The sequence below is a fragment of the Belonocnema kinseyi genome, chromosome 8 (assembly GCF_010883055.1).
Source record: "Belonocnema kinseyi isolate 2016_QV_RU_SX_M_011 chromosome 8, B_treatae_v1, whole genome shotgun sequence".
In the NCBI taxonomy this organism is placed as follows: domain Eukaryota; kingdom Metazoa; phylum Arthropoda; class Insecta; order Hymenoptera; family Cynipidae; genus Belonocnema; species Belonocnema kinseyi.
In genome coordinates, this window is record NC_046664.1 from 87397528 (window position 1) to 87417914 (window position 20387).

The 20387-nt window shown below is 34.8% G+C and overlaps 1 protein-coding gene across 1 annotated transcript; it reads left to right on the forward strand.

The window, feature by feature from the left end:
- The first annotated feature begins 5326 nt into the window (after positions 1 to 5326).
- LOC117178830 (pectin lyase-like) lies at positions 5327 to 10392 on the forward strand. Its single transcript, XM_033370327.1, has 2 exons — positions 5327 to 5432; positions 8834 to 10392. Exons 1-2 carry the CDS (start codon positions 5406 to 5408, stop codon positions 9803 to 9805), a joined length of 999 nt encoding a protein of 332 aa, XP_033226218.1. The 5' UTR covers positions 5327 to 5405; the 3' UTR covers positions 9806 to 10392.
- Positions 10393 to 20387: the final 9995 nt, after the last annotated feature.

Genomic DNA, 20387 nt, shown 5'->3' on the forward strand with positions numbered 1-20387 from the left:
AATATCTCCGTTCGACTTAGAGAGCACTTACAGAACTTTTATTGTGTGCCTGGGACCAACAGCACTGATTAAGAGGATAGCAATCCGAAACCGAACTATGAAAACGGGAGGATGCACAGTGATTGATGTCAAGGCGAGTACTGAAGCTATCTAACTTGTAATAACTGCAGATCCAGGAGTGTTTGCGAGTCTAAAAAATATCGACTGCAGGACTCGCTATGGCTTTGAGAGAACCGATATGTAGATCTTCTCAAAAACCAAAGTTACACCAGCAGATAGAGCTCCGGATCTATTTACGGAAGAGGTGGAGAAGACAACTGGAAGTTAAAATGGACACTATAATGGGTTATTTTTCCAGTCTAGATTTAATCCAGATAAACCTTCACCACGCTGAAGGAGCGTCTGATATCGTCATGAAAGGGTTTGGAAAAGTGTATTAAGTTTCTGTAAGTGAATTAAATTGTGCAATGATGAAATCAACTATTTATAGTAACGACGAAGCTGCGTGTACATCGCATTTCTTTGGTAAAAGATACAGTTTTCTCAAAATTCCAACCCCCTTCCCTATCTGTAAACATGGAATTCTGCAGCTACAATTTTCAGGGTGATGTTTCCTCATAATGTACTGTCGAAAAATGCCCCTGACTTAAAAAATCGCTTCTGACACTTTAGAACTGTTACTGTCAAGTGTAATCTTTACCCGAATTTCAGGGAGAGATTACCTGCCATAAAAATGAGCACAGATCAGTCATCTTTATCCTATCATCTCGCATCGTTTTCTGTGTTTGCTCACGTTATTCGGGCAATTGTCAATGATTACCATTGAGGCCTGGGTAACTTGACATCGTCTGCTCGCAGCCAGTAAAACGTCATAGGTTTACATTCAAAACAGCCCCCTGAAGGTAAAACAACCGAGTGATTCATTTCGCGGCTCGATTAAAAACGTTTGTTTGCATGGTCGAGTAAATTCATCGCCAACATTGAAAATACAGTGGTTTTGTGTACAGCTGCTAATATTGGCAGCCGCAAGGGGCACTAGTTGTCGGCTAGTGGCGACGATGTCTGCTATTCACATTAAATCAGTCCTTGAGAACGAAGTGTCGAGGTTTGAGTTAAAAGCACTATTTTGGAAATGTAATGTATGTACGCTCCTTTCCAAATAGCAAAAAATAAGGAAACTGTAGATGACGCCTTCTGCTTACGTACAATGACAGTTACTCCCTACTCATGGTAATATTTATTGTTTACCCGTGTGAACAGGCAATAGCAAACAGCTTAGATCATACTAAGTATAATATTTATCTTCTACTTATACCAGTAGGTAAAAATACAAAGTTACCCGCGTATTGGAAAGTTAGTTATTAATGAGAAAGTGACTGGCTCGATATTATGCCAGGTGTTATACAAGGATACTTTATGTTCTTATGGCTATTTATTATTTTCATGAAGAAATGTCTAAGAATGGCCCTTTTCAGAGAACAAGGTAGAGTCAGTGAGGGTACATGGGTTAGCTTTCGCAGATGATAAGGTTGTTATGGCAGATTCAATCGAGGACTTGCGAAGAATTTTGAGCAAACCGAATACAAGTATTCAGACGTGGGCCCCAAAATTAATGTCAATAAAACAAAAATTATGGTGTTTGAAGCAAAAGGTGCAAAACAAATCATGTACAAGATTGGCCTAAGTGATGAGAGAATAGAACAAGTTGATAAATACATATATCTTGATGCATAGACAAAATAGATGTTTCAGGATATTTGAACGTAAATGACTCAGTGGTCAAGTGACCTTAAAATTTGCATGCGCATGCGTGCATGTTTTATAATATCCAGATGTTACAATATAATATCTGAAGACTATAATAATCTAACATCTAGACATTATGTTTGGTAATATCTTCATAAAGTAGGAAAAGATTACACTTAGAGAAAAGATTAAGTTGTTTAGAAAAAAAAAAACAGTTTGTTCAACCTACTTTGTTTGTTAAAACTAAAAAATTTGGTCAAATCAAATAAAGCTTTGGTTATATTTAAAAAACAAAATAAATTAGTTTGTTCAATTCAAAGTAATTATTTATTTGAGCATGTTTATTTGATTCAACCAAATAAATGTTTTGAGCGGAATATATCATTTATTAGAAAATTATTCGTTTAAAGTAACAAGATAATTTGGTTGATTTAACCAAACACTTTCCTATAACTACACTAAACATACCGAAAGCCAGTTTGCGCGACGAAAAACGTCAAAAATATCGGGCGCCGTGTCGTGAATTTATGAAAAAATAACTGCCGCGTACACCTGCACACTCACAGTGTATAATGTATGGCAAAACTGGAGGCTGCAACAAGATGCAGGACATTTTGAATGTTAGTACAACTTATAGTTCGCAAGGTACAGTTTAGTTCACCGGTGCGGGCTTAGTTCGCCGGTGAGAAAGGCTCTTTCTATACATTTTATACGACCGTTGATACGATGATTGTTGAACCAATCAAATATTTAGTTAGATCAATCAACATATTTGATTCGATCAAACCAAATATTACGTTGAACAATGTATGTATTTGCTTGATCCAAGCAAATTTTTTTTGAATCAAGCAAACTTTTTTCTGAGTGTATGAAGGGTAAGAAGGTTATCGGTAAATCAGGGCCCATTATCAGAAGTAAGAATATTTCAAATAAAGCTGAAAGGGCAATACATAATTCTATATTTATACGGACTGCATTGCACGGTAGCGAGACGTGAACCTATAATGAAAATAATGAAAGTAAAATTAATGATTATTAAAACTGAATTCCTAAGCATAATATGCGGGAAGACACTGATGAACAAAGTGAGTCATAAAATTATCTTCAAAGAATGTCATGTGAAGAAGACACTAGTTAACATATGTGAAAGAAATTTGGCAAAGATGGTTTGGGCATTTTGAAAGAATGAAGAACGAATGACTACCGAAACAAAATCATCAATGTAAAGTACACTAAAGTACACTATGCAATATTTTATTAAATGATGAGAGAATTGAATAATTTGTTAAATTGACATAAGATTCATGCGCATAATACGCGAGAAAACTCTGATGGACAAAGTGAGTAACAAGATGATTCTCAAATAATGTCGTGCAGAAGAGAAGCTAGTAGACACATTGGAAAGAAATCGGTTAAGATGGTTCGGGCATGTTGAGAGAATACCAAATGAACGACTAACGAAACAAGTGTATCAAGGTAGAGTAAATGGCAGCGTGCCCAGAGGCAGGCCGCGGAAAGAATTGTTAGAATGTGTGAATGAGACCCTAGTCTAATTATAACAGACATAAGAAGCCACCGAAACACGAGAGCCTGCATAAAAAAATGCATGGACGTAAAATAAGCTAGAGAAGTATGCCAGGACAGAAAAGTATGGCGGCAAATAGTTAATAAAAAGAGTGTCGGTAGAGTGAATGACACAAAACCTGAAACGCCTACCCCGATGGGGAAATGGCTTAATGGTGTAATAAACGATTTAATTCGTAACTTTGTTATTTCATGGAAAATTATTTAATTCTGAATCGATGAATTAAAATATTTTAAATCTAAAATATTACTTAAGAAATGTTAACTATTTGCTAGTCATTTATTTGTTACTTTTATACTAAGAATTGTTCGCGCATATACCATTTATTCACTTATCTATTTCAGATGAGAATTTGTATTGATTATTTGGCAAATTAAAATGCGAAATTAATTTTCGACGTAAATAAACTAAATCGTGCAAATGATGCGATTAAGTGGTCCTGCGGAGTCACTTCTCGCATCTTGCAAAACCAGTCGAGCTGCTCGAAAAACTTTTTTGTCGACAGATATAAAGCATCGCGTTCCGTGCTGAGCATAAAATATCTTTATTATACAAAATACATGCAAATTACCTTATTTACGATTATGGTCGCTAATTATATTGCGTGCTTATGCAAAATGTCAACGTAGCCGAAGCAACTATGTGAAATACGCTTTCCTCTTTACGATGTAGCTTCGATGCCTCGGAGCGGCGACATAAAGTATATATTACTGACTTAACGATCGCAAAATGCTGATAGTTACATTAACTTTGTAGCTTGTCGACTCGCAATCAGCGTGCCGCTAGAAAACACTTGGAAATTCCAAATTTGTTCGCACTAAAAGGTTACATTTTGAGAATAAGCTCGAATCAAACTTTTGAATTATGGTTTATCTTACTTATCGTTTCCTCAAAAGTCTCAAAACATTCTACCTGCTATTAATTACTTTGCAAAGTTATCGTTCAGTGTAAATGGAAACAAGATACTGGTTTATACTTTCAACAACAATGAATATTCAGGCCGATTTTGTAGCATACATTTGTTTTTCAAAGGAGAGTGAATTTTCCCATTTTTATGAATATTTATATTATGTGGAAGCAAATTTTATTCAGCTCTAACAAATTGATTAACTTGAGGTTTTTACTAACCTCTTACATATTCAAAGCTTATTCATATTTCAAAGTAATGATTTCATGCAGTTTTTATTACTCTGAAATTTTTTAATGTCTAACGAGAAGACGTTTTATAGAAAACATATTTCATAAAGATAGAATACAAGTCAAGTAGTCATTTATGTAAACCGAGATCCGACATATAATTACTATCAATGTATATACTGCAATCTCTTCAATTAATAATCTTCGACAATAGAAAAAAGTTATTGATTCAACGGGTAATATATTACGTGTCTGTCACTTTTTCTCGTTTCAGCAACTTGTCATTTATTCATTTCTCTTCGCAACTTACTAAGCAAAGTTTCTCATAGGTGATTATACAGCGGTTACAAATCCTTTTGAGTTTTATCGCTTTGAGCGATTGTTTAATTGGATAAAAATGAAGTATGACGCCTGACAAGATACACACTTTAGTCAAAGCGAGATTAAGTTTCATAAATTATTCTCGAATATGTGAGGATTCTTCTTTAATGAGCCAGCATAGCATATAATCTCATGTCCTATGCAAAAATCTTGTTACATAAAGTGATTGATAAATGGATCGTACAATATGTGTGGTATATATACCTCAATCTATGTTGTATAATAAATAATAATCATGCTTATCAGAACGATAAGCATCAACAGATTAATAATGGTATAAGATCAATTAAATCTTTTGATTCAATTTCTATTCTTAAGGCTTAAGTAACTATTCTATTTGCCTGATATTGCAACAAATTACTTATCTCTCATTAATTGAGGTGATATCAAAGTACGTCTTTCCCAATCTTATGCTTTTATATAAAATCAAGCAAATAGTCACTTTCGTACTCAGTACATTATAAACATTCGTCAAACATTTGCTCACTAAAGCTTCTTCAAATTTAGTTCAGATTAAAATCTTCAAATAATTTGTGTGGCCCTGGAGTCAAGCAAAATGCAGATCACATTCTCTCTAATTTTGGTAAGTTTAATATTCTTCTTGGATTATTTGCATCTGATATTATTATTCAGTTAATTAAACTCTTCAAAACCAAAGAAATAGAAATATTTTATGCAATAAAAAAATTATTGGTATTTATGGAACTAACTCATGTTGGGGGTTGTTAAAACAATACATAACATATGATGACTACTGAACCGAATAGGCTACTATAAATTCTATAGATTATTCGTGGATTTTTGCGAACCTCAGTAATAATACTAGTTTTTGGTTTTGTGATATTGGGGCCCGTTAATGATGAAGAAGACTTAAATTTCCATTAGACGTTTCGGATACATAAGTGGCCATTTCCATGTGCATTTCGCTCTATTTTTTGTATATGTTAAATTTTTGTCTAAAATATAATTACAACCTTTTAACATTTTTCCCATGCGTGTTTACCTATAATTAGTGACTAACGATGTAAATTTGAAACCTTAAGTGAGTATTTTAACATCAACCTAAAACGTTATTGCACTATACTCATTTACTTAGAATAATAATCAACATTTATTGTTTATCCTGCAATCAGGATAAAAAAATTAAAATCTCTTTTTGACTTTTCCCTTACATTTTACTGTGTTAAATTTACAAGGCCTTCCCTCTTTAATATAAGAATCAATAAAAAGCTAACATTGCTAACACTGAAGATGTTTATTGGTTCAATAGTACACTCCAAGTCCCATATAATAACAGTTTCGGGGGTTGCCTGGCACTGGCCTTGTTACTAAATCAATGCCCTCGAAGCGTAAGCAGCCAGGGCCGCCTGAACAGTTTCCAACTTAGAATGCATAATATTACGCAATATACTCGATTGAGTACTGGCGCACTGCGTCCCTTCCGAGACTAGCATCGCAGCCGTCTCTCGCGCTGCCCCTGAGAAACTGCGCGGGCCAGCAGTTATAGGAATTACAAAATCGGACCGCATTCTATGGGAAATGGAGAGTATATGTGTACTATAAAATATTTCCTGTAATAATTTAATTATTGTATTTAGAAAAAAGTGTTTTCATTTAATCAGTATACATGCATTATCTTACTGTCAATAAAGATATGAACTATAAGTCCAATGTCATATCTGACAACTGATACTGAATATAAATATTTGGTATAAAGACATTTGTTTCAAATAATTGGAGCTTTCAGCGAAGATAACGTTTTGAATAACGTTGTTAATGAAAGTATGTTTGCTGATCGGAAGCTATCATGGCCGAGGCTTCAACTATTTAAATTTGGCAGCATTTTAAAATAGCTGTTAATATGAACTAAAAACTTTCGTTACTACCTACTTTGAGTATCTATCAATTTAAGAAGTTCAATAATGTTTTTTAAGTAAGGAAACACTGACTTCATTAACAAACAGAACATTTCAGAAATTTCGAGTATAACTAAAAAATAACTGAAAAAATAACCAAGAATGTGGTGTTTTACACAAGAATATAGAGAAAAGGGTGGTTCGAAAAACACATTACTATAAAAAGAAATATGTTTGTCTGAATTATGGAAGTTTATGAATATAAGGAAGAATTCTCTTGGCTTCGAGGCTTGAGCTTTCACTGCTAGATGTAGAAGCACCAGCATTCAATAAAAATCGCACAATCTGAGGCGCCAGCCTCCCTGACCCTTCTCAGTACGGGTCTTTTGTCTGTAAGCTGGCCGAAAGTATAAATGCATTTTATTCAATTAACGATATGTAAATACAATATTCAGAATCTACAAGTTTTGAATAAGCATAACGTATAAGAAACAGACCGAATCCATTTTAAATCAGACTGGATCTATAGTTCTTTACTTTAAGTCACATAATCTCCCGGGGATGAAATGTTTTTTTTTTTTAAATTAAATTATTTTAAATAATTTTCTCAACAAAAACTTATATGAAATATTTTGTATAGCATTTATTGTTTTCCTTCTTAATCCATCGGAAAATTTAAAAAAAGTTTACTCTTATATTTTTTGCCAATTTTTGTTTAATTTGTACTGAGATAAGAAGGATATCTTGTAACTTATTTGCGGGCTAAATAACTTTTGTGGTCAGAAAAATTTTTTGTTCATTTAATCGAGTTTTCTACTTCTTATCACGAACAGTGACAGATAGGAAAGATTTTTAAGGTAAATGTTTGAACGTCTAAATAAGTTCTTTGAAAAATAGCTCTTGCTCTGTAACGATAACTTTCATTTATACGAAAAAAATTCAAAAAAATACATTTCTAGAAAAAATTCTTCCACAAAATCTTTTTTATCTTTGTCTTTAAATTTTGAAAACATGAAAGATATGTTTTGGAACACGCCACTTTTTTATTCTTTCAGATATGTTTGAAAAGTTTCTCCTAATAGAAGAAAGGCACCCTAGCGCTTTTATGGGGGTAAACCATTTTTTAGACCGGGACGTGCAAATATTTATTGAAACACTTTTTCGTATCTGTCACGGTTTGCCAGAAAAAGTAGAAAATTCTATTGTAAGGAAAAAAGTTCTCCTGACCTCAAAAGTTATTTAGCCAGCATAAAACTCACAAAATATGTTCCTTATCAAACTAAAAAATTAAATAAAAAAGAAATTTGAAAAATAGAAGGGTGGGTTTTTTGAGAAAAACTACTTTTAATTTTGGCCGCCTTGCTTAGTTTCAAAATGCGAGGCCTCGAGTTATCCTTCTTTGCATTCCTCGACCTCCGCTTTGACATTCCTCATCTCAAGCGGCATCACTATTCATTAGTTTAAAAAATGTCACAAAATAACACATAAAATAAGCAACTTCTAAAGTTTATTGCAGGTAAATTCTGAAAGTGTCAAAAATCGAACTTATTTCGGCGAAAGTTTTGCCGAGGGTAAGAAAATATTTCTGACGTCATCTACTGAGTCACGCTCGAGTGAGAAAATTTGGGTAGAACATAAAATCAGTAACAGAAAATACAAATAAAATTTTGTTCTTGCTTATAAATCTCTGCTTAAGTATATGACACTAGTGTAAAAGAACTAAAACTTAGTTTATACTATTCAGCAAAAAGCTAAGAATTAATAAAAAATTAATAGCTAGAAATCGCCATTTTGCTCCAATTTACTGAAGTTAAATGACGGTGTTTAGCGCTAGCATCGTTTTTCGGGGTACTTTTCGAATAAAAATGGAGCCGGTATGAAACAAAAGATAATCGAGAATTTTAATCAGAACAACCATACATATCTTGTACAATAAACTGAATAAACTGCTCTTTAACAGTTAGGTATTCAAAATTTTAGTGATTTTTGTCCTTTCATAATCTCCAAAGATAACATTTCAAGTCTTATGCTTTATTTATAAACAATTAAATTTATTTTTATTTTTCTACATAATTACACAAATATGAACAATTACGCAAAAATATTATCTTTTCGCATTTTTTTGCAGGCATCCATTGCTGCTCTTTCTGCTGGAAATGACACCTATCCAGATACAGGAACAAAAGGCATGATGGGTTTTGCAAAGAAAGGATGCACGACTGGGGGTACAGGTGGACCTGTAGTTAAGATTAAGACGTTGGATGAATTACGAAAACAGATTGCTGATATAAAACCGCGAATTTTAGTCCTTGTTAGAAATATTACTATATCTGAAAAAACCGAAATTAGAGTTGGGGCAAACAAAACTATAATTGGCTCTTGGGAGGGAAATATTCTCGATAATGTTTATCTAATTACACGACCCAGATCAAGGAACGTGATTTTTCAAAATCTTGTTTTCAAACACAGTCCTAAAAATGTAGATAATGGTGACACACAGTTAATCTTACAAAATGGCGAGAGATACTGGATTGATCATTGTACCTTTGATGGCCAGAAAGTAGATTACGATGATTTAGGTAAATTGTTAAAAATTGCTGAAAAAGTTGATTTCGTCACAATTAGTAATTCTAAGTTCATGAACCATACGTATGGTTTGATATTTGGTCATCCGCATAGTGATGAATCCGTTGTTGGAATATACAATAATTATCCACGGGTAACTGTGATGTACAATCATTTTGATAATCTTTATGTCCGTGGACCAGGTTTAATGCGATTTGGAAAATACCATCTTTTAAACAATTATATTACCAACTATCATTTAGGATTAACAATACACTTTTTTTCAAAAATCTATTCGGAGAATAACTATTACACAAAATCATCAAAAAAAGATCATGTTCTTGATGATAAGGGTAATGGTTTTTTCAAAGACATTGGTAGCAAAAATATGCAAAAAACTCAGATATCACCGAAACTTACTGCCTGGAAGCCATCTACAGATTATAGATACAAAGCTGAATCAGCAGAATATGCTCGCGATTTTTGTGTAAAATACTCAGGTGCGCAAACGAATCATTTAGTTTTCGGTGGGTGAATCAAGCAATCATTGATTATAATTTATGAATATATCAAGTATTTAATTTATTTTCTTATTTGACATCCTGTATATTCACACCTTTAGCAAATTAGTTCGCTCTTCATTGTCTGCTACAACTGCATGTCAATAAGGATCTAAATCTCTCTGAATTGCGCAGTTTTAGCAAAATGTCACAGGTTCCAATGCAAAATATCTAATCTTGACTTATATCATACGATAACGGCCAAACTGCTTCGAATTCCAGATAACCAATATACATTTCTAGACAAATAAATATATTACGACACTGATCTGTCGCTTTGTTTGGACAAAATGCAAACTTTAGTGCTCTCACTGACACTATATACTCTCTGTACACTAAGTGTTGCTAATCCTCAAATTGCTGTCCGAGTTCCATCATCTTGCCATAAAGGAATCAAGTGGGCACTCCTTACGGGTCTTGAGTTACAATTGGGTGTCCTGGAATCAGCAGGATCCCAAAAGCAAGAATAAAATGTTGTATATATTCAAACAGCCTCTGAACATCTGCAAAGTGGACACAATCACGTACTTTCGGGCTACTCCAGTGTACATGTAACTCCAGCTTCTTCGGACGAATACGGAATTGGCCTTACTTCCACGACACTGGCTCCCCCATTTTTAAGTGATCAAACAAAACAAGACGTATCAAGTGCATTTATATACAGTGCTTCTCCTTATGTGAATACGGAACTCTTAGTTCCAAATCTGCAACCTTATACTTCATAAAGTACCTATAGTTCAGCTGATGACAAGGCACCTGCTTTTATCTCGCAATTATTCGAACCGAGCGTTCCTGCGCAAACCTTCGGACCTCAAAGTTTGACACAACACACTGCTTCAAAATCAATTACAAAGTACCAAGCCCTGCATATTTCTTCTAATGTACTAACACCTCATTCTTTTTACAATCTGTAGACGCAGAATTATTATCAGATCGTGATGTACCAGCTACTTCTGCGAACCTATTTGCACCTCTTTTATCGCAAGATGTAAATACGTCCAATGTTTTGCCCAAAACTTTTAATATTGATCTTTCTATTAAAGCAGCACCTCAGGTATCTTCAAATGTTAATACTGCTAGTATGTTGCAAAATACGTATGATAGAGATTTGTCTTTAAAATCCGCACCTCTGGGATCTCCAAATGTGCAAACAGCAAATGGTTTGTCGAAATTATAGAGTAGCGATTTTTCTTTTAGATTGGCACCACAAGAATCTCCATATCTTAAAACCACAAATGTTTTAACTAATATGTACCCATCTGATCTTTCTTTAACATTCAGATCTGAATTGTTTGAAAATGTTCAAACAGGCAACATTTTGCCCAGTTTCGGTAAAGACATTCAGCCCAGAAATCGCTGCAAATAATATTCTTTCTCATAGCCTTCCATTAAAAGATATTCTTTCACATGATGTTCATTCTCAATATGTTCTTTTTCATGATGTCCCATCTCCTGTTGTTCCATCTCATGATGCCCCATCTCATGAGGCCTCATTGCATGACTTCTTATCCGATGATACAACATCCCAGCAAAAACTCGTCCCGCTTTCACAAGATACCGTTATCCTAAACCCTCCAATCAATATCTTCCATAAATCTATTCTCATGCCCCAATAAGAAACAGCAGGTTCCATTAAGAATCACATGTAAACTGTTATTGCACCTGAAAATGTTCACAATCTATTAATCAAGTATCTAATCTTAGACTAAAAGCATGGCAAATCTTTTCGACTGAGATTTTTCATGATAATTTAATCTTCTATTGTATGGGATAGAAAATATCTCACGTTTGTGAGAATAAAGCAGCTCAGTTATCCTTGACACGAAATGAGACTTCTACGTTATAAATATATGTATTACTTCGCACATTTGTTATTACGAAATAATTATATATTTACAACATTCTCGAGTTTGTTATTTAACGTTTATCAAGAAATGCCTCTAAACATAACAATCCATCAAGAAAACTAATAAGTGACTCGTGTTTAGGATACTAAATTATAATGGAAAACTAAAATCTGTTATCGAAATCTTCACTTAGTTTGGCAGCTTTGATAAATCTCGTAGCAATCAACGCTATTTCCCTCTTTTTGCAAACAATAAATGAATACAGATGCTCGCAAATTTATATTTTAGGTGATTGACATTTTATAATTACATTGTATAAAGAACCTATTTTTTACTGTGCCAACTTCGGCATTTTGTTTAATTCATAACATTATTTTTACCTTAAACATGCTAAATATCATTTACAGGTTATGTAGTAAAGATGTCAACGTAAAGGCATATCCATATGCAAGAAGCTTTTCGTCTCAAGTCATCGGTCGATAACTGCGAATCGATGCCTAACTTACCAACCCATACTTTGCAAGCTGTTGGTTTATAAATACTCCTCCATGTTCTTTTTAAGAGCACTCTAAAGAAACGCTTTTGGCTCTCTACAGGTATCTATTGGAGCTCAAGTCATAAATAATACCCACTTTTATTTTAGCTGCAACTTTAGTGAATCTCCGGTTTTTTCGGTAAAGAATAAAGACTTCATAAGTATATATTATTATTACACCATTGAGCCATTTCCCTTTCGGGGTGCGCGTGACTCACTCGGTAGGGGAAAGGAGTAGTGTGTGGAAGGGATAGAGATTTTTCAGATTGATCCAGAATCCTCGTGCTATTTAAGTAAATAACATGTTCGTTCCGCAACACTGCTCCGACCCAGGTTGCTGATCAATCTCTCTAGCAATCACCCCAAGCGAAGAACCTCGCGAAGTCGTTATGTAAGGTTCCCCACTTGGGTCCATTAGTGGCCAAGCTCTTTTGTTTCAGGCGTCATTCACTCTACTGACACTCTTTTTATTAACTATTTGCCGCCATACTTTCCTGTCCTGGCATACTTCTCTAGCTTCTTTTATGTCCATGCATTTTTTTATGCAGGCTCTCGTGTTTCTGTGACTTCTTATGTCTCTTCTAACTACGGTCTCATTCACACATTCTAACCATTCTTTCCGCGGTCTACCCCTGGGCACGCTGCCATTTACTTTACCTTGATAGACTTGTTTCGTTAGTCGTTCATTTGGCATTCTCTCAACATGTTTAAACCATCTTAACCGATTTCTTTCCCATGTGTCTACTAGCGTCTCATTTGCACCACATTCTTTTAGAATTGTCTCTTTACTTACTTTGTCCATCAGGGTTTTCCCGCATATTATGCGCATGAATCTCATGTTGAATCTCATTTTTACTTCTGATTTTTCTGATTCTTTTACTTCTGAGGGGACCTGCTCTACCAATAACCTTCTTACCTTCATTTATTCGTCTATATAATTCCTCATCTATCTCCCCGTCCCTAGTAAATAAGCTACCAACTTATATACGAACTTATCAACTTGTTCAATTCTCTCATCATTTAATAAAATATTGCATAGTGTTTTCTCACTCTTTCCTTCGAACACCATTGTTTTTGTTTTATTTGCGTTAATTTTGAGGCCCATGCTCTTCATACTTGCATCTAGTTTATTCAACATTCTTTGTGAGTATTCGATAGACTCTGCCATAACAACCTTATCATCTGCGAACGCTAGCCCACGTACCCTTACTGTTTGGAGATCCACACCCTCTTCGTCGAAGACAGCCATTCTTAAACACTAGTCCATAAATAATATAAATAACCATAAAGACATAACGCATCCTTGTCTAACTCCTTGAATAATATCGAAACAGTCACTCAGTTTCCCATTCACTCTTACACTCGCTTTGTTACCTGTATATATTGTTTTTATAGCTTGCCAGATCCATCCATTGACTCCATACTCTTTCAGGACTTTCCAAAGTTTACTTGTATCTACATTGTCAAAAGCTTTTTCTAGGTCAACAAATGCACAGAAAACTTTTTTTCCTACTCTCAAACTTGTTTCTGTTATTTGCCTGAAGCTAAATATTTGATCCGTACATAACCGTCCTGGCATAAACCCAATTTGGACTTCCTAAATCTTTGCTTTTGTTAATTTCATTACCCTACGAATAAGTATTTTTGAATATATTTTACTTACGGTGCTTAATAAGCTAATTCCTCTGTAATTATTGCACTCGCTTTTATCTCCCTTTCTCTTGTATATTGGTACGATAATTGCTTTCTTCCAATCGTCTGGGACGTCTCCCATCTCGAAACATAAATTTATCAATTCGCACAGTCTATGTGGTATGCACGCGCCACCGTGATTAAGCATTTCAGCGTTAATACCGTCTACCCCGGCAGCCTTACCGTTTTTCAAGTTCTTAATTATATCCCTAACCTCAGTCACACAGACTTTCTCAATTGAGTTTTCCATCGCATCGTGTTCAACATCGCATTTGTGGTGTCCTATAGCTTCATCTCCGAATTGTCTTCTGAAATAGTCTCTGAAAGCTTCTAGTATTCCGTCTGCATTATATACCATTTCCCCCCTACTATTTCTCATGTTGACAATTTCTCTACTTTTGTTTCCTTTCATTTTTTTACAAAGTAGTTTCCTACTTCCTTCAAAGTCGTTTTGTATTTTTATCTCTTCTTCTGCTCTAATTGTACCTTTACTTTCTTTAACTAATCGTTTAAGTATCTTGTTTTCGCGTCTGTAATCATTTCTACGTCTATTTCTTTCTTCATTGCTAAGACCTGTGATGTTCAAAGTTCTTTTGTACGCTTCTCTTTTTGCTTTTTGGGCAGCCTGAATTTAATCATTCCACCACACATCACCAGACATTCTTCCTAAAACTGCGGTACCACATACTTCGATCGTACATCTAACAAGGATATCCCGTAACATTGTCCAGGCGCCCTCTATATCTTTGTTTTTTATACGGTCCTCCCATGTTGACCTATCTATGCTTTCGATTATCTTATTTTGGAAATCTATTCGCACATCCGGTTTCTGTAGGTTCTCAATTTTGATTCGCGTTTGTTTTGCTTTCTTGGTTCTCTTTTTTCTCCACCCCCGACCTAAGTTATTTTTTGAGATCAGAAGGTAATGATCAGTATTGCATTCAGGATCCCTCATGACTTTAGTATCTTTGACTAACTCTCTTAGTCTTTCATCTGCAACAACAAAGTCAATTATACTGCGGCTATTTCCTTTAGACCAGGTGTACATGTGGATCATTTTATGCCTAAACCAAGTATTTGTAATAAGCAGATCTCTTTCTAAGCATAGACCAACTAATTTATCTCCGTTATAGTTTGTTCTTGGATCCCCAAAATTACCTAATACTCTTCCTGTATCCTGATTTTGGATGCCCATCCAACCGTTCATGTCTCCTAGTAGAATTACTCTTTCCCCATGTTCGCAAATGTTTATTGTGCCATTTAAAGTGTCCCGGAAGGCGTTTTTACTTCTCTAGGATCACTATCAACCGGCGCGTAGCATGCTATGATAAATAGTCTTCTGATTCCTACTTTCATTCTAGCCCACAGGAGTCTGGGAGACACGAAACCATAGTCTCCGAGATGCTGCTTTGTTCTTTCATTCAAAATCAGACCTACTCCTCGTTTACCATGTGATTCACAATCTACTCCTGACCATATTTCAAATCCGCCTTTCAACACGCTGCTTTTTATGTCTATGGCTTCGCATCCCTTTTTCTTTGTTTCAGACACACATAAAATGTCTAGTTTCTTCACGTCCATAGTTTCACGCAATTCTTTTACCTTTAGATCATTTACTTCCCTAGCATTCCAAACACCCAGGCTCCATTCGTCGCCTGAAACATGACCTTTAGATTTTCCGTGTGCATGCCTTTTGTCATTAAAAGTTCCAGTCCTTTCCAAGGCTATTTTGTAGTTTGTATTATTCATTGTTTAGATTATACGCCCAACTAACACCTTTATTCAATAAGTTTATTTTCTGAGTCGAAATTATGTCAAAGTTAAGTATCAAATCCTTTTTTGTATGTGTTTATTTTAGGCCTACATCTTTTAATTTACAATAAAAAGAAAGTTATCCCCCCCCCCCGTTTAAAAATCTTAGCGTTTTTTTAGTTTGTAGGTTTAAAATTTCTTTTTTCTTATCGTGAAATTATAGTGAATTGCTATGCATTACTTATCTTTGAGTTCGTTTCTGGATTTCCTAGTAAATGCATATCGAAGCACAATTTTAAGAAAGTGCATTTCTATACAATTTAAAATTTTCTATTTGGCTTTTTCCCCAACCGAGTATATGTACGACTGGCCTCTTTAAGAGATACCACGAAACTGTTACAGAAAATAGAAAAGAATTTAAGGGTCGATTGACAACTACGTCATATCCGACAGTCGTTAAAATATATACATACAAATATACATGCACATACATACACACATTTATATATTGAAAGTCAAGATCCGCCACTGTGATTATAAAGACTTCTGAATCTTCGTAATCTGTTCTATTCTAAGTTAAACTAAGAGGATAACTTGTCATATACCTAATAAATAATTTGTATGGTTACGAAATTAACTTCCTTGTTATAATTAGCACCATTGTATACGATTTTGAAAAGGTAATGTTGAGTCTTCGAAGTCATCTTTGGACGTTGAGTGACTAAGCATTGCTCAAAAGGTGGCCAATTTAATTTTACGGTGGCTGTCAGTGCCCATAGAGGTGGAAACAGTGATGAAAAGGAATTCACTGAGGAACCGACGTTGACAAAATATTTGTCAACCGCCAACTTTACCGTGCTAAACCATTGCATTCGACTGTTCTTTTGAATCTGAGGTTTCTTCGGATCAACGTTTCCCATAGCTTCACACAAAAACATTTTTGACGCCTGTCGAATTTAACATTGATTCGAAAGATCGAAAAATAAGGCTTATAAACTGCAAAAGAACTCCTATATCGATTTTTTATTCTAAGGAAATGTTTTTCTTTTAATTCAAAAAATTCGAGAAAAATTATTTTAGTAATCTAAAAACCTGATTCGAATTAAAAGCGTAATTATCATTTTATATAAATACAAAGCTTTTACAAGGTATTTCGTGAGTGAACTATTAACAATAAAAGCGTCAAATTTGAGCGTTATTTATATCAGAATAATTTTAAACTTGATGGACTTACAATAAAAAATGTTTCAATCTAAAGCTTTAAAGATTATAAATGAGGGGGGTCTCTAAAGCCGGTTTTTGACTCAAATTAGATTTGGGCCAAGAAATTCGAAAAAAATTCCTACAGTGCCTACTAAAAATAAAAAGTCAATTCCACCCTAAACGGACCACCCCAAGCCTTCCCTCCCCTTTTTACTTCTACAACCTTTTCAAAAAATGAAAACTTCACCGCTTGTATACAGCTTTTTTTAAGTTTCGACACTGTCAAACTTGTATTTTCTTAATAAAGTACACTATGAAGTCTCTATGAACTACCTTCACTCTTATTTACTATTTTCACCCTCCCCCTCTTAAGGAGGGTGGAGGGGGTTGTTTTATTAATTACTTATGTGGAGGGTACGTGAAAAAAAAATATGTCAGCTTGATCACCAGACTTGACTAGGGTATCCTGGGGTTTTTGGGATCGTTGATTCCGAATCCGAGGACTATTGACCTCCATAAAATAAGGTTCAAGCTCATTTGAAGATCAAACTGTAAAAAAGCCGATGAAAAATAGAGAACAATACATCCATAGTTTTTTGGGGTCGCTAAATCCGAATCCAAGGTCCATCAACTGCTATCAAATCAGAGTCAATGTCATTTAAAGGTAAATCTAAAAAAAATCTGATAGAGAAATCCAGAAAAATAGATATTGTTAAAGGGGCTGCGGGGATCAATATGGCGAGGGGCGGGGGTCGTTTAGGTTGGAAATGACCTCTTATTTTTAGTAGTTACTGTGGGAATTTTTTTCAAATTTGTTGGCCCAAATCTAGTTTGGTTCAAAAACCTCATTCGACTATTTCGTCGTTTAAAAAGTTTTAAGTGCCAGTTTCTATTTTTGATAGTTGACTCGAGAAATATCTCGTGAAAGCTTTATTTTTATATAAAATGATAATTACGCTTTTAATTCGAATGAGGTTTTCAGATTACTAAAATAATTTTACTCGTATTTTTTGAATTAAAAGAAAAACATCTCCTTAAAATAAGAAATCGATGTAGAAGTTCTTCTGTAAATTATAAGCCTTAATTTTCGCTCTTTCGAATCACTGTTGAAATTGACAGGCGCCAAAAACATTTTTATTTGAAGCTATGGGAAACGCTGGTCCGAAGAAGCCTCAGATTGAAAAGAAGCGTCGGCCAGCGAAACGTTTCGCTGGTTTCGACATTATCCAAAATCATTGCTAGAGAGATTGATCAGCAACCTAGGTCGGAGCAGTGTTGCGGAACGAACGTGTTATTTACATAAATAGGGGACATCACCTGTTTGTTGGCTGGAAAACAGTATTTTTCTGCAACAAACTATTAGAATCTCTAATTGAATGATAAATGAAGCGATTCGACCAGATAAAAGTTAAAAATTACTGTTACTTTTGTTACTGCGATATCCTAAATATGGGTATGTCACCATATCAGAATAATCATATTTAACTCACCGTTTAGGTACTTTTAAACATCCAAACGGCCAGAAACACTTTTTTGACAGATCACAAAAAAAATTTTGTCAAAACCCTATCCTTTTCCAACGTTTCTTGGGGGCGGTAAGGCACCCCTATGACTAGTAAGAAGAATAATGTTGGTCAAATCACTACCTATTTCCAAATTCTCGCTAAATATGATCATTGCGACATATTGTGACAAACCCATATTTGAGACATCATAGTAACAAAAGTAACAATAATTTAACATTTTTGCCTCATAAAATAGATTTATTTATTGTACAATTAGAGTTTGTTGTAAAAAAATGAGGTTTTCCGCCAAAATAGAGGTGACAGGTGACGCCCCTATTCTGCAATCTAACTCAACTTTATATGGGCGCATTATTTTCGTTTTAATTTGGTCAAATTTGTGCAACCAACTTCAATCCATGAAAACTACCCCGTGTGTGCCAAACACTATGGCGGGTCCAGTGACACGTTTCCCTAGCTCCTACATCATCCAGTAGTTTTTAGGGGTTTTTTAGGGTTGAAGTTGTTTGAAAAAATTTGAACAATTTAACACGAAAATAATTCGCCCGTATAAAGTTTATTTTAAATCATGTTGGCGCCAGCGTATTATTTTGCTGATCCCACCATGGTATTTGACACAAAGGGGGTAGATTTTAGGGGTTCATGTTGGTTGGTTTAAACAAATTAGGACGAAAATAATGCGCCAGTGTTTTCTGAGAAAGCTGGTACTTCGGGTGATGCACAAATTCTCATTTTCGCTGAACAAATTCTGCAGTAAATATTTGGGCTAAAAAACGTTAAATTTGCGTGGGTGGTGGTGCCAGAGAAATGGTTCTATAGCAGAAATCGAGTCAGCCATAACAGGAAAAAACATTGACCTGAAAGAGAATCCTTCGAACCTGGTTCTCGCGACATCATCCACGAAAGACTAGCTGATCCCCAGAAAATTCTCATTCCACCCCTTCAGATCCAGTTTGGTCTGATAAAGAAATTCGTCAGAGCCTTAGATACGAATGGCCAATGCTTTACGTCTATAGGGCTAAAATTCGCTACTATTTCTGATGCTAAATTAAAAGAAGGTGCATTCGATGGACCATAGATTCGGATCTTATTCAAGGACACGAATTTTGTCACTAAAATGACCGACATTGAGAAGAAAGCTTGGAACAGTTTCAAAGCAGTAGCCACGAATTTCTTAGATAATAGTAAAAGTCCCGACTACAAAAAAATTGTGCGAAAGATGGATAATAACTTGAAAAGCTGGGATGTTTGATTAACTAAAAATTACAATTTCTTGATTCACAACTGGGTAGGTTACCCGAAAATGATGGAGATTACAGCGAAGAAGAAGGAGAGCGGTTTCATTAAGATATGAAACTGATGGAACAACGATATCAGGGTAGATATGATGAAGTGATGATGGCTGACTTTTTGCTGGATACTAACGAGAGAAACAAATATGAGAGGGGAAAAACGTAAGCGTTTGCATAGACCCTTTGAAGAAAAAAGCACAGGGTATAATAGAAAGAAAATAGACTAAAGACAATCTGTTAGGTAAATTGATGTTGATTGTAAGTTAGATTTCATTATGGAACGAAATAAAAAACTATAAATTGTGACCCGAGTTCGAAAATTTCGACGCGGCAACATCCAAAGATTTTCTTTTTTAATTAGAGGTTTCCTTTTTTAATGACAAATTTAGCTCCTTTGAGACATTAGAGGTATTTTTAAGTAAGATTCAATTGTCTTCAGGTTAAGAATATATTTGAACAACCTACTAGATTTCACGAAACCGTAAAATTGGACGCAGATACCCCGAGAATGTACACGGTAAAAAAATTGAGCTGTGAAAGGGATATTATTCCTTATTATAGCCAAACATTAGGCTGAAAACGAACGAAGGAATTTAGAAAGATACCTGAAGCAGCGAAAATGAATATTCTTGACCATTTTCCATATACCAGGGATATCGTATAGTCAAACCCCTAATAAGTATAGCTATAATAGGGATATTAAGAATAGGTGT